General features: G+C 49.2%; 1 protein-coding gene across 8 annotated transcripts in view; it reads left to right on the top strand.

The window, feature by feature from the left end:
• The window catches only part of L3MBTL1 (L3MBTL histone methyl-lysine binding protein 1), a 31,503-nt gene extending 17,010 nt beyond the window's left edge, over nt 1-14,493 (top strand). For 4 of the 8 annotated variants that reach the window (XM_015881298.2, XM_015881303.2, XM_015881302.2 and 1 more), the window contains 14 exons: nt 326-430; nt 1,422-1,557; nt 2,025-2,125; nt 2,905-3,056; nt 4,330-4,406; nt 4,845-4,930; nt 5,505-5,615; nt 5,907-6,021; nt 6,214-6,313; nt 7,193-7,390; nt 7,711-7,757; nt 8,698-8,855; nt 9,765-9,827; nt 10,651-14,493. In XM_015881298.2, the coding sequence (XP_015736784.2) occupies nt 326-430; nt 1,422-1,557; nt 2,025-2,125; nt 2,905-3,056; nt 4,330-4,406; nt 4,845-4,930; nt 5,505-5,615; nt 5,907-6,021; nt 6,214-6,313; nt 7,193-7,390; nt 7,711-7,757; nt 8,698-8,855; nt 9,765-9,827; nt 10,651-10,785 (1,584 nt within the window). In that variant the 3' untranslated portion in view covers nt 10,786-14,493. Of the gene's footprint in view, nt 1-325; nt 431-1,421; nt 1,558-2,024; nt 2,126-2,904; nt 3,057-4,329; nt 4,407-4,844; nt 4,931-5,504; nt 5,616-5,906; nt 6,022-6,213; nt 6,314-7,192; nt 7,391-7,693; nt 7,835-8,697; nt 8,856-9,764; nt 9,828-10,650 lie in introns of those variants that run through there. The other 4 variants (XR_001559059.2, XR_001559060.2, XM_015881299.2 and 1 more) reach the window with 4 other exon arrangements.
• The last annotated feature ends 631 nt before the right edge of the window (nt 14,494-15,124 follow it).

The raw sequence follows: 15,124 nt of genomic DNA, 5'->3' as shown, positions 1-15,124 counted from the left end.
TCCTGAGGCCATGCAGGGGATCTGTGCCCCCACCTCCCATTCGTTGATTGCCAGGGTGCTAGAGGAGCCCACACCCCATGCCCCACTCCCTGTCAGCCCAGGGACAGTCTGCCCTGACAGCAGCAAGAGTCACAAACCCACAAGGACGTGGAGTAAGGTGTTTTTTTCTGTGGAAAAGCCTAACAATTTGGCCAAAAACATAATCTGTTGCCCATAATCTCCTGGGCCCAGCAGCTCCCATAGGCTGATGGTTGTTCCTTGGGATGGTTCTGGACCCATTTACATCTGCCATTCTTTTACATTGTTGTTTAATTTTTATTTTCAGTACCAAATAGCTTCCCAGCACAAGAATGGCTTTAAAGTGGGGATGAAGCTGGAGGGAATTGATCCACAGCACCCATCCATGTACTTTATCCTGACAGTGGCTGAGGTAAGGTGCCTTTGCTTTCTGCATCTTTCTGCCCATCCTTGTGCTTCTCATTCCTGCCCAGGGGGAGGCTCTGCAGGAGAGGAGGTGCTGCTGTGAGGCTGGTGGAGAAGATGGATTTGGGGCCCTCACCTGCATTCTGCTGTCAGTACTGCATGAGATGAGCTAGCACTCTGTCTCCTCTGTAAAGCAAATGAGTGTTTTCTTCCCATTTGTAAGGGCAGGAGACAGTGCTGCAAAGCAGCTGCCATGTCCCAGCCAAGTTATTCTCCTTACACCATGACACAGTGGAGCCATGGGGGACTGTGGTAGTGGCAATGGATTCTTACTTTTTAGTTGATGCCACTCAGACATGTCTGAGCCCTGGAGATGGCAGATGTGAAGGTCTCCCATTGCTCTTGTGTCTACAGAGGCTCTCTGGCTCTGGGAATCTCCACTCAGTCACTTGCCATGCCCCCAAATCAGGCTTGCCTTGCATTTCTCTCTGGGCCCACAGGCAGCCAGGAAAATCACCCATGTGGCAGCAGACACTGTTCTTGCTACTGGAGAGATTTCATCAAAGGAACATGACATTTAGCTAATCTTCTGTGCAAACATCTCCCACAGATGCAGAAAAGAGAATACTTGCACTCAGTGGATCCATCACAAAAAGTGAATACAAAGATATTTTACTGTGGCACCTTAAGCACCAGCCTGAAACCCCCTGCTCAGAAGCTGGCTAGCAATGGCCTTGTACTTACCTTACTCCATATTGGATAGCTCTTGGGTCTGGCATCCTGATTTGTGCACGGGCATACAATTTTTGTTTCTTAACAAAAGAAGCCCTACAGAGTAATTGCTCCTTGATGCTCTTAAACAGGCATCCATAGCACCCACAGAGGCTGTGCTTGGCTTCCTTAAGTGCTATGCTGAAATGGTGTGTGGGAGGGGTCCCAGCTGGGGACAGCAAGAGGTTTCCATGGTCCTTTCCTTCTTCTTCCCTCCTTGTGGGTAGGTATGTGGTTATCGGATGCGTCTCCACTTCGACGGCTACTCTGAGTGCCATGATTTCTGGCTGAATGCTGACTCCCCTGACATCCACCCTGCTGGCTGGTTTGAAGAAACGGGACATAAACTCCAGCCTCCGAAAGGTAAGAGTCTTGGTTGATGGGCCTTATTGAAGGAAGCCCCCAGTTCAAGAGTAGGACATAGGGATGGGTGGCTCCCTGGGTTCCAGGAGGGGTAATACTGTACTGGGTGTTGCTGTAGGATACCACTTTAGGCACCCATCAACATTAAACTTCCCTTCCATTCTGGGGCAAAGTCCTGTTGCCCTGGATGTACCAGGCTGGGGCCCAGTGGTGCTATCCTAACCTGGGTGCAGTGAACTCCTGGGCAAAGGATCAGTGCTGAGCTGTTTTTCCACTCCAATGCTAACATTTCACAGCACCCCTTTGAAGTCAGACACTGGCCTAAACCACAGGCTGTAGGTGCTCGAGGGTTGTTTAAAACCCTGCCCACCCTTGGTGTGAAGGTTGGCTGGATTAGGATGTCTGGGCTCAACCACATGACCTCTTGGCTCCCTTGTGAACTTGCTGCTCTCATTTCTCTTCCTGAGGGGTTTTAGGTTATAAGGAAGAAGAATTCAGCTGGACAAACTACCTGAAGATAACAAAGGCTCAGGCAGCTCCTAAGCACCTCTTCCTGATCCGAAACACTGTGAGTAGCAGCTTCTCCCTGTCAGAGCCTGCAGGTTTGGGGTGACTCCTCTCCAAGTGAATGTTGGTCTTTTCTCTTTTCACCCCACAATTCTCAAAACCACAGTGCGTAGTGCCAAGCGAATGCACTACTTGTGTCAAGATGTGGTGTGTTTAGCTGCTGAAGATCTATACCCTGGGCACAGGCTTGCTGTGCCCAGGATTTGAGTTGGGCTGATTTGCTTAATCATCTGGGTCTGTCTCATGGACTGTTAACATCTGTCACAAAGGTATTGAGTGGGGAAAAATAGATATTACTCTCAACAAATATTTTGCCAAAGAAAACCAAACAAACTCTTAATGTTCCGTTGCCTGTTTTCTGTCTTCATTATCTCTGTCTCTGCCTTTGTTTCTTATATAGCAACTTGGGTAAAGGAAGTGAGAATATAGTGGAATATAAAATCCCAGCTCTTTCTACCAAACCTAGGGCATTAGTAGCTAACATGGGAGGAACATGTCTAGACTGAAATCAGTATAAGTTGGAGGCAGTTTTTCTCTCCTTATAGAAGATCCTGAGGGTCTGAAGACTTTTTTCTTTCTTTTTGTATGGCCAGGGTGATTTAATTAACCTCTGCCTGTTCTCTTGTGTACATAGGCCCTTCTGACCCTAAGTGTAGGCCTGCCTGCAGGCTTCAAAGGGTCTTATTTTAGGCAGCTGCTCTCTTGCAACAGGCAAGAAATGTGGTGAGGAGGGTGTTGGGACTGAGGCTGTGAAAGAAACCTGCCTCTTTCTCCTCCCAGCATGAGGCTCCTCCAGGCTTTGAGGTGGGCATGAAGCTTGAGGCTGTGGACCGCATGAATCCTTCCCTGATCTGTGTTGCCACAGTGACTGATGTGGTGGATGATCGCTTTTTGGTGCACTTTGACAACTGGGATGATACTTATGACTACTGGTAAGTGCACAGAGGCTTCAAGGTTCCCAGTGCCAGCTCTCAGTAGCTCCTTGCTGCTGCTTCAGCAAGAGTGATGAGGTACTTCAGCAAACACAGGACAATACCACAAGCATGCTGCTGCAGATCCAGCAACAATCTGACCCTGTAACACTCATAGACTGTCCCAGCAACAATCATAGAATCATGCAGATTAGAAAAGTCATTCAGGATCTTGAAGTCTAACCATCATCTGATCTACTAAGTCCTATCACTAAACCATGTCCAGAGGTAGACACTCCAACAGTTCCGTGGATGGACTGTTCCAATACTTGACCATCCTCTCAATGAAGAAATGATTCCTAACATTCAATCTAAACTTACCCTGGTGCAACTTGAGACCATTATGAGACTGAAGAAGAGTGTCACTCACCTGTGCTGGGGTGCAAGCCTTTACCTGTTCACTGTCACTGTCTGGGGTGTTGCTGTGGCCTTTTAGTTAACATGGGGCTGAGATGGGTCTAATTACAAACCATAGGCTTGCCCTGATACCCACTTGGGTGTCAGAGAGGGTTTTCTGCAATGCAGCTGAGGCAGAGGCTGGATACCTACTCTTGAAAAGAGTTCCTGGGCCTGTAGGTGAGGCATTGTTTGCCTCTGTGGATGTGATTGGGGAGGTGTCCCAGTTGAGGCTAATTTATGCCAAGTAGCACAAATAGAGTTCTGCTTTGTGACTGATAGCCTCTTACTTTGCACCCCAAGGAGCTGTGTGTCTGCAGCAGTTTCTGTCTGTGGCTGCTCCTTGCTGGTGTTGGGTACACGAAATAAGTGCTTCATACTCTGATCCAAGGCAGACCTCAAGTATTCTGTGACATACTAGGAGCTGTGATCAGGGTGTGAGCCCTGCTGGTTCCCCAGATTTGACTGCTGTGAAGTCTGAAAGATGTGGCATGTACCCCCCCCCCCCCAGGGTTGCTTTTCCCTGGGCAGCTCTGACACAGCACTTCCATGCAACTCACACTCATGTCCTGCTCTTGTGAGATGGAGTACTTTACTCTACTCTACTCTACTCTTTTACTTTACTCTAGCCTTTGCCCTCCTAGGGCCTGGAGACCCTTGGGTCACTCAGGGCTGAAGGTGCTGTAGAAAACCTTTGTTTCTGCAGGGGCTTTTGCTGGTGGTGTAGATCTAGACTGTGCCACTTGCTGGCCTATCCCAGGCCCTGGCAGCCTGCACAGTCTAGCAGGGGTGAGACAGGTGTCTCAGTCCTGTATAATGGTTTAGATGTATTTTCTAGGTGTGACCCCAGCAGTCCATACATTCACCCAGTCGGATGGTGTCAGGAGCATGGCAAACCCCTCACACCTCCTCAAGGTGAGTTGATAGCTGGGGAGCACAGCCTTCAATGGCACATCACCTCAGAGACAGGCTTTCTGGGGTGGGACGGGATGCCTGGGGAGTCAAACCCCATGGCCTGTGCTTGCCTGCAGGCCCAGGCAGTTCCCTTCAGCAAGGTTGTGGCAAGGAGGTGGCATGTACAAGAGTCTCTTGTACAAATATGTTCAGGTCCAGCATGATGTTAGTGTCAGGCCAAGTGGAAAGGTCAGGAAGACCCAAGCTATGTGTGCAGGCCCAAATGTCCTGCTTCCCCTCACCCTGGATTTCATGGTCCAGGACAAAATAGTAGCACGTCTCAATGTCTCTTATGTTTCCACATATGTGGCACAGGCATAGTTGGTCTTTCAAGGTCTCTGGGTTACTTGCCATCTTCCTGCTGTTGTGTGTCTCACCTTCTGCATCTTTCCCTTCTAGATTATCCTGACCCTGATAACTTCATCTGGGAAAAGTACTTAAAAGAAACAGGAGCATCTGCTGTTCCAGCTTGGGCCTTTAAAGTGGTGAGTGCCACACTGTCTTCTCCATTGTACCTGGGCAAGAATTCAGGTTTTCTCCATTGTCAGGTCTTTATTTATGAAGAGTAAAGAGATGTTTAGCATCTTCTTACCACAGGCCTGGGACTAAGTTCTATGCTCAAGGTTCAGAAGTGAAGGCTGTCCTGGGCAAATAGTTCAGAATGTGGAAAAATTGGAAAAATGTCCATCACCTCTGCTAGACAGAAGCTGTGTGATGGGAAATCATTTAAGTTTGCTTGATAGCTATCTCCACTTGCGTTAACAGCTATGTCCAGCCAAGTGCAGCTGTGCTGTAGAATCCCCAAATGACTCTTGAAGTCTTTCTCCCTTTGGGCATAGCTTTTCCATCTTGTTGAAAATACAGTTCAGATCTTGGAGGTCTGTTCACATTCTCCTGGTAGCCCGTATGAGCAGCAATGGCTCTTACTTGAACAGGACAGGGGGTCGGAACTGGGTTTTGGGAACACTTATGCTTCTGGGAAAGAAAAGTAGTCTGGGGGCAACAGGATCCTGGAGCATGGCCCTCCTCCCTCCTGATCTATACTTTTCCTTGTCCCAGCGCCCGCCCCATGGCTTCCTAGTCAACATGAAGCTGGAGGCAGTGGACAGGAGGACTCCTTCCTTCATCCGAGTGGCCAGTGTGGAGGATGTGGAAGATCACAGGATAAAAGTGGGTTCTGAAGTCTCGCTGCTAAGCCTGGGTCCAGGCGCTGTACTGGCCTGCTCTTGCCCTTCCTAATTAACTTCCAGTTGCAATAGCAAGGTGTATAGAGGTCTGTGGAAGCACACAGTGCATAAAATGGCAGATGGCAAATCCTAGTGCCTGGATCCAGGAGTGGAGCAGAATCTTGTGTTGCAGTTCATCCCTGCTTTGTTGTATGCTATCAGCTTGGAAGACTTCAGAGCTGCTCATGGAGGTACACTGAGGTTTAAAGGGTGACCTCTCTACTTATTTCTTCAGATCCATTTTGACGGCTGGAGCCACGTATATGATTTCTGGATTGATGCAGATCATCCAGACATACATCCCATAGGCTGGTGCTCAAAAACTGGTCATCCACTGCAGCCTCCTCTTAGTAAGTTCTCATACCAGGGCCCAGGTGTGCCAGATCCCCACAGTCAATATCACCTGCCCACGTGCATCCATTGTGCTGGTCAAGGGTGGGCAGGGAGGAAGGACTTTCACTGGGAAAATACTTTGGTTTGGTGCAGGCTGGGGTGTCTGGGGCTATGTCTGTGACAGTCTGTCCTCTGTTCTTCTGGTCTAGGGCCAAAGGAACCAGCTTCCTCTGCTCACGCAAGCTGTCCAACTCTGGGCTGCAAGAACATTCCTCATTCCAAGAGCTCCAAGTACAGTTTTCACCACAGGTGAGTTCCCCAACTCAGCTCAAAGGGGCAAAGCTTCCCTGCCAACTCTGTGCCAGGGCCTTCCTCTGAGCTTGTCAGCAACCAGTCCTTCCTTGCACCCTTCCTGTTCCTGGCTCTGCCCCTGGAGCCTGCTGCCAGTGTAACCGCTGATGAGCTGATGTGTTCCTTTCTGCAGCTGTCCTGTTCCCCAGAGCTCCTGGGGATGCTCTTCATGTTCATCTGCAAGGGGTCCTATAAGCCTTGTAGAGGATGTCCTTTTTGTATTGGTAGATGATGCTTGGAGGATAATATTCCTCCCGCCCCTCACCTTCCACTGTGAGGTTGTAAATTGGGAAGTACTGAGAGGGGACATCTCCCTCAAGGCTTTGTCAGTTGTTTGCATGACCCTTTTCAAGGGAAATCAGTGCTGGTGTAATGCTGATCCCAGCATGACAAGCTGTGGTCAGAGCAGAGGAGCAAGTATAGCAGAGAGTACTTGAGAATGAGGGAGGCAAGTCTGGCTCCCTGGGGTTTACCTGCTTAGTCACAGTCATGGCACATGCCTTACTCTGAGGCTAATTTTAATGCTTGTGAGGAAGCACTCCTACGAACCCCACTGATGTGCTTGATCAGCATTCTGCTGACTTGCACAGGGTGGCTGTGATGCCAGTGGACAAGATAGGACAGGTGTTCATACCTGGAGGGACTGGATTTGCCGTATCTATGAACCCATGCAGCTATCACCATGACTCCAGGGAATGTGATCAGCAAGTCTTTACTATGCTTTGTTTGACCAGGGTTATGGCTTCCAGCATTTGGTGTCATAGGGTGGTCCCAAGCCAGGTTCACCCACTCTTGCCTCATGCTTTGTCCAACTCTCACTTGCCCTCTGTTCTCCAGGAAGTGCCCCACGCCGGGCTGTGATGGATCAGGACATGTGACAGGGAGATTCACAGCACACTACTGCCTCTCAGGGTGCCCTCTGGCAGAGAAGAACCAGGGCAGGCTTAAGGCAGACTTGTCTGATACTGAGGCCTCAACTCGCAAGAGGAACCTGATTGGCTTCTCTCAGCGGAAGAAATCTCGGCACCATGGGAGGTAGGGGCAAGCCTGTGTGGAGCCACTGGGCTACACATAGCATCCGTAGGATGGATGGTTGAGTTGGAGAGACTCCTTGCCTGCAGGGGAGCATGCTTGCTGACAGCTGGTGTTTGTTATTGCAGCTCTTATTTAGTGACCTTGGACACCTCTCCTATTTGTTTTTTCTATTCACATTGTGTTTCTTTGGCTGTCAACCCTTTTTGTCAGGGTCTGAGGGTAAGCCTTGCTCCTACTGTCAAGGCATTGCTCTGTGCAGTGTGGTGGAGGGCCCTTAGCCAGTTCCAACACAAGTGAAATCAGTTTTCCTTTATCTTTAGAGGGCGACCTCCAAAGTACCGGAAGATCCAGCAGGAAGATTTCCAGAGTAAGTGCGCTCCTCTGCCATGGTGTTATTGCAGAACAGGGGTAAGACTTGAGGAGCTGGAGTGGTGGCTGGCAGAGGTATGTCTCTCCTTGGCTTGCTCAGTTAGTCCTTGCACAGGTCAGCACCAGGCTGAGGGCTGTGTAGACCTCATGATGTCAAAACCATCTAACAAGGGATGTCCATGACTCTTATCAGAACTCTGCTAGGTCCCTCATCACTTCTCTTGAATAGTATCTATGAATCTTTGAATGCTTTGGGGCAGGGAATTGGGACCCAATCTCTTTGGCTGTGCATTTTTCCAGGCACTTTGTCTTCTTCAGCCAGAGGTGCTGTGCCTTCATCCTATCAGTGCTATACCCCAAATCCTCAGTGTGATGTGCCACACTACTGCAGAACAGAACCTGTTGCTGAACATTTTGTTTGGCATCTAGTTCTGATGGTTGGCATGGGATATAAGTGGCTGTGGGGTGGTAAGGCATTTTCTCCAGCCAGTATTGATTTTACCATAGGCTGGCTTGGTGTTCAGCCCATCACTGAAGGTGAATGAAGGTCTCTTTTTGGAAGCCATCATTGGCTCATTAGACTAAGGCTTAAAGTTTTGTTTTAAACCTAAATTTAGTTGAATGATAAGGGATAGTATTCTGGTGTGAAATTTGAATTGAAATTTATCTCAGCATGAAGGACTGAAGAGAACAAGGCAAAGTCAGCCTGGTCTCTGAACTTCCCTCACCATCCCCCGTCCCACCATATTGAATGCCAATGAATCATTAACCTGTTAATTCAAAGGACAGCCACTAGCCCTTGATAACATGACCCCATGAGACCATCTGCTCCCAGCCCCAGGTCCTCTCCTGAACAGAGTCTTCTCCAAGGCTTGTAGAATGGAATAGGATGTTCTCATCCCCCTTCTTTATATCATATCTTACGTTTTTATTGGCAGCTATTTCTTCAGACAACATGCACCAGTCACTCTTCATGTCTGCCCTGTCTGCCCATCCTGACCGCTCTCTATCTCTATGTTGGGAGCAGCACTGCAAACTCCTACCAGGAGTGGCTGGCATCACAGCAACCACAGTAGCCAAATGGACAACTGATGAGGTAAGATGGTTTTGGAGTGTGTGTGCTGGTTCCTAACCCACTGGCGTGACTGGGAGAACTTGAGCTGGCTGGGCAGCACCATGATACACATCCCAGGCACAGAACAGTGGCCTTTTCCCTGGGCTAATGAGGTGTGGACAGCTGTCAGTCGCATGCCCTGGTGGCAGTGGCTTGGGAAGAATATGTAGAACTACCAGATTCTTCCTTGGCTTGAATGCAATGCTAGCAGGGCAGGCAGTGAAGGACAACAGTCTTCATTTAGCATACCAGTTTTCCAAATCAGTTTTCTCTTTTCTAAATAATAAAAAAACAAAACAAAACAAGACAAAACAAACAAGCAAAAAACCTCCCATAGACTTTGCAAATGGGGAATCGCTTCCCTCTCTCTCCTGTGATGAAATATTTACTTCTGATTCATACTCATCACTCTCATTCACTTTCTTTGGTATCAGTAGTGGCCTCTCTTGAAGACTGGGTAGCTGGACCTCTGACACTGTACTGGCAGCCCCAGCACCCAGCTCTGCCTGATTTCCCATTCCTCCTGTGCACGCCACTTCTCTCCCAGTCCCTCGGTGGGAATCGTATTGTTGGTCTGGAGATGGCTTATTGGAGATAAAGCTATTGTAGCACTTGCTACTCTGAGGCTGGAAAGGACCAGCACCCATGCTGTTTGTTGTGCAGGCTATGTCTTGGATGGGTTCCGCTGAACAAGCTTTGAGGCAAAAATTGTTCCAGCTTCTTACACCCAGGTCAGGAGTGGCATAGGAGAATGCAGCACTTTGCCCTACCAGGCATGGGTTAACTTAAAGGAGTCATAAAGCTTCTGTGGAAATGAGGATGTGATCTTGTGGGGTGTCACCAGACAGAAACATTGCTTCCATCTTGACATTTCTTTCTGTTTATTCCAAGGTCTTTAGCTTTGTTCAAACTCTGACGGGTTGTGAGGACCAAGCCAAGCTCTTCAAAGATGAGGTGAGAAGGTCTGGAGGATGAATGCAGCTGCCCAAAACAGCTGTTTGCCAACAGAGGAGGAAAAAATTGATCACTGGCCTTCCTTTGGTGGCTTTGCTGCTGAATGTCTAGAGCACATCCACCACCTGGCAGTGATTCCCACCCTGGGGGCAGCAGTTGCATGGCATTCCAGTGTGCAGCTGTCTGCCCTTGCAGGCAGTGGCAAGAGGGAGATTCTGGATTCTGTCCATATCAAGTTGTGCTTCCCTCTTCCCTTGGCCTGAGTGAAGAAGGGTCCCTCTGAGGAGGCTGAGACTGGTGAGCAGGAGGAGGGTGCTGCAGCTTCATAGAATCACAGAACTGCTCAGATTGAAAAAGACCTTAAAGATCATCAAGTCCAACCACAACCTAACCATACTACCCTAACTAACAACCCTCCACTCAATCATGTCCCTGAGCACCACATCCAGATGGTTTTTAAACACATCCAGGGATGGTGACTCTCCCTGGGGAGCCTATTCCAGTGCTTAACAACCCATTCTGTAAAGAAATTCTTCCTGATATCCAAACTAAACCTCCTCTGGTGCAACGTGAGGCCATTTCCCCTCCTCCTGTCATCTGTCACCAGTGAGAAGAGACCAACCTCACTCTGCTGCAATCACTTTTCAGTGATTGCACTGTGGGTGGCTCTTGCCAAGCTCCATATGAGCAGGGGGGAGGCTGTGGTGGGCTGCCAGAAGTGAATGTGATTGTATGCATCTCCAGAGTGCCTGCACTGTCTGTCTGTAGGATGTCGCAGCCTGGGTTGTCGATGAATGCCTTAAGTCCCTACTCTCCTCTGCAGATGATTGATGGTGAAGCATTCCTCTTGCTGACTCAGGCTGACATTGTCAAGATTATGAGTGTTAAGCTGGGCCCTGCTCTCAAGATCTACAATGCCATCCTCATGTTCAAGAATGCCGATGACACCTTAAAGTGACTTTTCTTGGCCCCACTGGGACCTTCCTTCAGCACTGGTGCTGCCAAACTGCCTGGCCAGGACAGAGACCTCCCTGAGTGCCCGCGGCTTGTCGTGTCCTGCAGCATCTCCTGCAGTCTGTCTCCTGTCCTCTCCCTCAGTCTCCTTGCCACCTCTCTGCTCCAGCATTGGGCACAGGCTAACCACAGTCTGCAGAGATAGGGGTTGAATGTTGGACTGCCTTATTGCAAAAACTGCCCCAATACCCGGCTGTGACTGCACGACATTTGGGGTGTGATTAAGGATGAGGGAGTGGTGTGGAGGCTGTAACTGATGGAGGTTGACACCTCAGCTTAAGCCGCTGAGATAAGGGAAAGGACTGACTGACTGTGTACATGCTTGCAGGCTTGTCTTTGTTCAACAACTGGGAGAGATTTTTGTTCTTTTTTTCATCTCTGTATGTTGCTCTCCGAGGGATTAGGTGCTCTAGAGGAGCTTCTGCTCTCTTTGCCGTCTTCAATTCTTGTGACTCAAGGCTAGATGATAACTTTGCTTTGTCCCTTCACTGTGCTGGGAAGCAGTGGCCTCATCTCTTGCTCCTTCTGGCAGTGTGTCCTGGCTGCAGCTCTGCCTATGACCGTCTGTGTTTTGTTCTTTACGGAGAAGCCTGTTGGGACTAGGGCTGGGTGACGGTAGAGCAAGCTCCATTTCCTCTTGTGCAAGCTGTCTTTGCCAGCATGTCTGTGGGAGAGAGTGGTTGGTTAAATTGTACCCCTTTCAGCAGTTAAAAGAGTCCTGTGCAAGGGAGAATCAAGCCTACTTTGGTCTGTGTATTATGGGCAAAGCCCTTTCTAGAAATTAAGCAGCTGAGAAAGGTAAAAAATATCCACAGACAGAATGAGGGCTCGGCTCCAAAGGCATTCTTGGCCTCTCTAAATCAGTTCTGCCAAGCTGCCTTCTCCCCATTTTGCCCTTGTGTGGTCCCTGGGCATTCCTGTATGAGGAGCAGGATCCCTTGCTGTCCCTGGATTTCTTCCCTTCAAAACCAAGAGGCAGTTGTTTTTTTTTATTTTTTCCCCTCCTATATTTTTACTAATATATGACTTTTCCAGCAAGAATGTGTGCACTTTGGAAGCGCTGGTTCTCCCCTGTAACAGAGTCGTGTTCTGGAAGAAGACCTTTTCTTCAGATATTCCATGTGTCCCCTGCTCCTGGGGATGAAGCCCTGCAGCACCCACATGGCACTCACTGTACTCTGCCATCCTTATGTGCACAGCTGCTGCAGGTGTTGTTGGAGCAGCGGAGTGGCAGTGCTGTGCTGCAGGGCAGCCACACACCCCAAGGAGTCTCCATAGGCTACAGTGATGTGACCCAAGTCCCACACTCAACTTTCTTTCCCATTCCCAAGAATGACAAACCAGTATCAAAATATGTTTTCCCCCTTTCCCAGTGTCCAAAGACAGAGATGAGGTGTCTTAGCAAGTGCACCAGCAATGTGTGGAGCAGAACCGCCTTGGGAGCCACTGTCACACCTGAGTTGATCTGTTTTAGGCTTCCCATGGAAATGTAGCATTTTGACTCTTCGTTAGTAAATCTTTGAGGTTGCATTTGACCTGCTGTTGCAATGTCTGCTGCTTGCTCTTCATGCAGCTAGTCCATGTATTTGTTTATGTAGTCAGTGCTAGGGTTTGATCTAGACAGCTCCGTCATCTTTTCAAGAGCTGCACCATGGTCGGCTGTGGAGAGAGGGTGAGTGGGAGGGGACACCTGTGTCCCACAGTGGCTCCTCCAGTCAGTGAAGGTCCTGAAATTGGTCTCTTCAGCTAATAGGGAGCTTTCCTCAGCTACCGTGTGTTTAGAAAGAGGAAGAGCAGTCCCAGGACCTTCAGCTGTGAGACTTCATGCAGACCACGCTGAGACATCTGCAGGTGTAGTCTGGGATGGAACGGCTCCTGTTTGGCTCTTGTTACCCACGTGCAGCATGTGGTTATTGAGCTTATAAGGGAGCAACATAGGAAAGAATCCTGTTCTCATCTACTACCTAATGCTAAGTCATTCCTCCTCACGGGGATGTGACTAAGCATTGGTCCTGGGTACTAGGAGAGGAATGTCAGATCTGAAACCAGTGTGAATGATGGACAGCCTTGTTTAACACAGGGCTGCTCTGCAGTGCAGAGGTGCTTGTGAGTTCAGAAGATACCTGCTGAAGGAGAACTGCAGAGGTGTGTGCTCCAGACTGTGCCAGCCTTTGGCATCAGCAGGAAGCTCTGCCCATGCAATACTCCCCTCCTGGCTTCTTTTGACCTCCCTGTAAGGTCTGGTGGCACAGCTTGATCCCAGGTCCCTGCTGGGCTGTTACTCTGCCCCGGGAGCAGCTGCCAGGAAAACCAGTGCCACTGGGAAGGTGACGTGTGCAGTGATGGTCTCTGTCACTCACTTGCCTGCTGTCTTGAGCATCAGTCCATCAGCCTCCCAGGCTGACTCCTCTCAGCCCTCTGGGTACAAATCTGGTGCAGTGGTGCACTTAAGTGAGAGACTTACAGGGTCTGCAGATTGTTAAGGGCTATTTGCTGTTTAAAGCCTAGAAGCTGTTTCTGATTCCTTTAAACCAAACCCAAAGCATCGTGTGTGTGTGTGTGTGGATAGGTGTTTGTGGGTACCAGCGTGGGGAAATCACAGAACAATGTCCTACACTGTTGGTGTGACACTGTTTAATTGTGGTGGTCTCAGGCCGCGGAGGTGGCCCAGGGTCTCTTGCAATGCATTCTCCATTAGCAGAAGTTGTCACTGGTCCCAAGAGGGAAGCCGGGGAGAAAAAGGTTTTTCTGCACCTCTAAATGTAGCAAGTCCTCTGCCTCTGTAGAGCATTGCATGGAAGCCCCTTTCAGGGAGCATCAGGACCAGGGCAGAAGGACCAGAGTTTCTTTTCCTTATCACCAGACCATGTGAGTTGTCCCACCACACACTTTGGCAACTTCTGGGGTGACTGGTCCACTGGTGACACTGTGTACATGGGCACAGTTGGAGCCTCTTGAGAAGGTGATTCTCCTTTGTGGAAACGGTCAGCATTGTGATGGGGTGAGGCTGAAATCTCTGTTTCTTTGAGAGCAGCCAACCTGAAGCTGCTTCGTAGTGAGGAGGGTGACTGTGTCTGCCCTATGGGAGAACAAGTTCTCTGGGAAGGTTTACGGCTGCAGAGGCAGATCTGGGGACTTGTGTGCAATGAAAGAAGCTGGAGGAGAAGAGGGAGCCATGAGATAATGCGACTTGATAACTGCTCTTCTATTCCTGCTCCTTAACCTCTTGGGGAGGGACTGCTTGATCCATAGGACTGGAACATAACAGGGCTACAGCCGAGCTCCATCCCTGCAACCCATCTATTCCTTGTTGGCGGGAGGAAAAGGGGGAATATGTGGAAGGAGCACGATATGATAATAGACATTTTGCACTTTCATTCATTTTGCACTCGTTTTTATTTATATTATATAGATTTTGTTTTTAATTTTTTTTTTTTTTTTTTGCTATTTGCACATCCCCTTGGTTTTTCATAACAAAACTCTTTCCGTTGTAGCCAGTGAAGCTATTCCAAAATTTGTGTCCTGACTATCCAGAAGTTTAAAGGTTTTATATATATAAATTTATATCTACACCAAATAAATTTATATATATAGATCACGGTGTGATGTGTTCTGTCAGTGCTTTAAAACAATAAATGATGTGAGCAATGGAGTCAGTGCAGCTGGAGATACTTGTTCAGCCCCACTCCCAGGCTCAAACCCCAACTGCTCTCGGTGGCGGAGGGGGGCCATCCCTGCTCTGCCAAGAGGGAAATGAAGGCACAGAGCGCTGCTGTGGGTACGTGTCCCAGGAGCCCACTGGGTCCCCAAGACATATAGAGCTCAAAGTCCACCCTAAACCTTGTTCCATCCCACAGAGGTGACAACTGGAGGCAGTAGGAGAAGGAAGGGATGGTTCATTGATTTCATCACAAAGGACTTAAGGAGAAATATCCACTGCTGGGCTCAGGGGGGAGGACGCCAGTTCCAGGGAGCTCTGTGTGCTGGGCACAGACTGACTGAGCTGAATACCGAGGGTGGACGGAAAGCAAAGGGAAGGGAAGGGGACGAGGGCGAGGAAGGAAGGAAGGGAAGGGGAAGGTAAAGGAAGGAAAGCGAGAGGAAAGACACGAAATGAGGCCCCGGAACGCGTTCAGAGGAGGGCAACAAAGCTGGTGAGGGGTCTGGAGCACAGGCCGTATGAGTTGAGGCTGAGGGAGCTGGGATTGTTCAGCCTGGAGAAGAGGAGGCTCAGGGGAGACCTCATTGCTCTCTCTAACTTCCTGAAGGGAGGCTGTAGTGAG

Source organism: Coturnix japonica, chromosome 20 (genome assembly GCF_001577835.2).
Source record: "Coturnix japonica isolate 7356 chromosome 20, Coturnix japonica 2.1, whole genome shotgun sequence".
Classification (NCBI taxonomy): Eukaryota; Metazoa; Chordata; class Aves; order Galliformes; family Phasianidae; genus Coturnix; species Coturnix japonica.
Note: the sequence above shows the minus strand (reverse complement) of the source record. Positions and strands in the feature narration are given on the sequence as shown.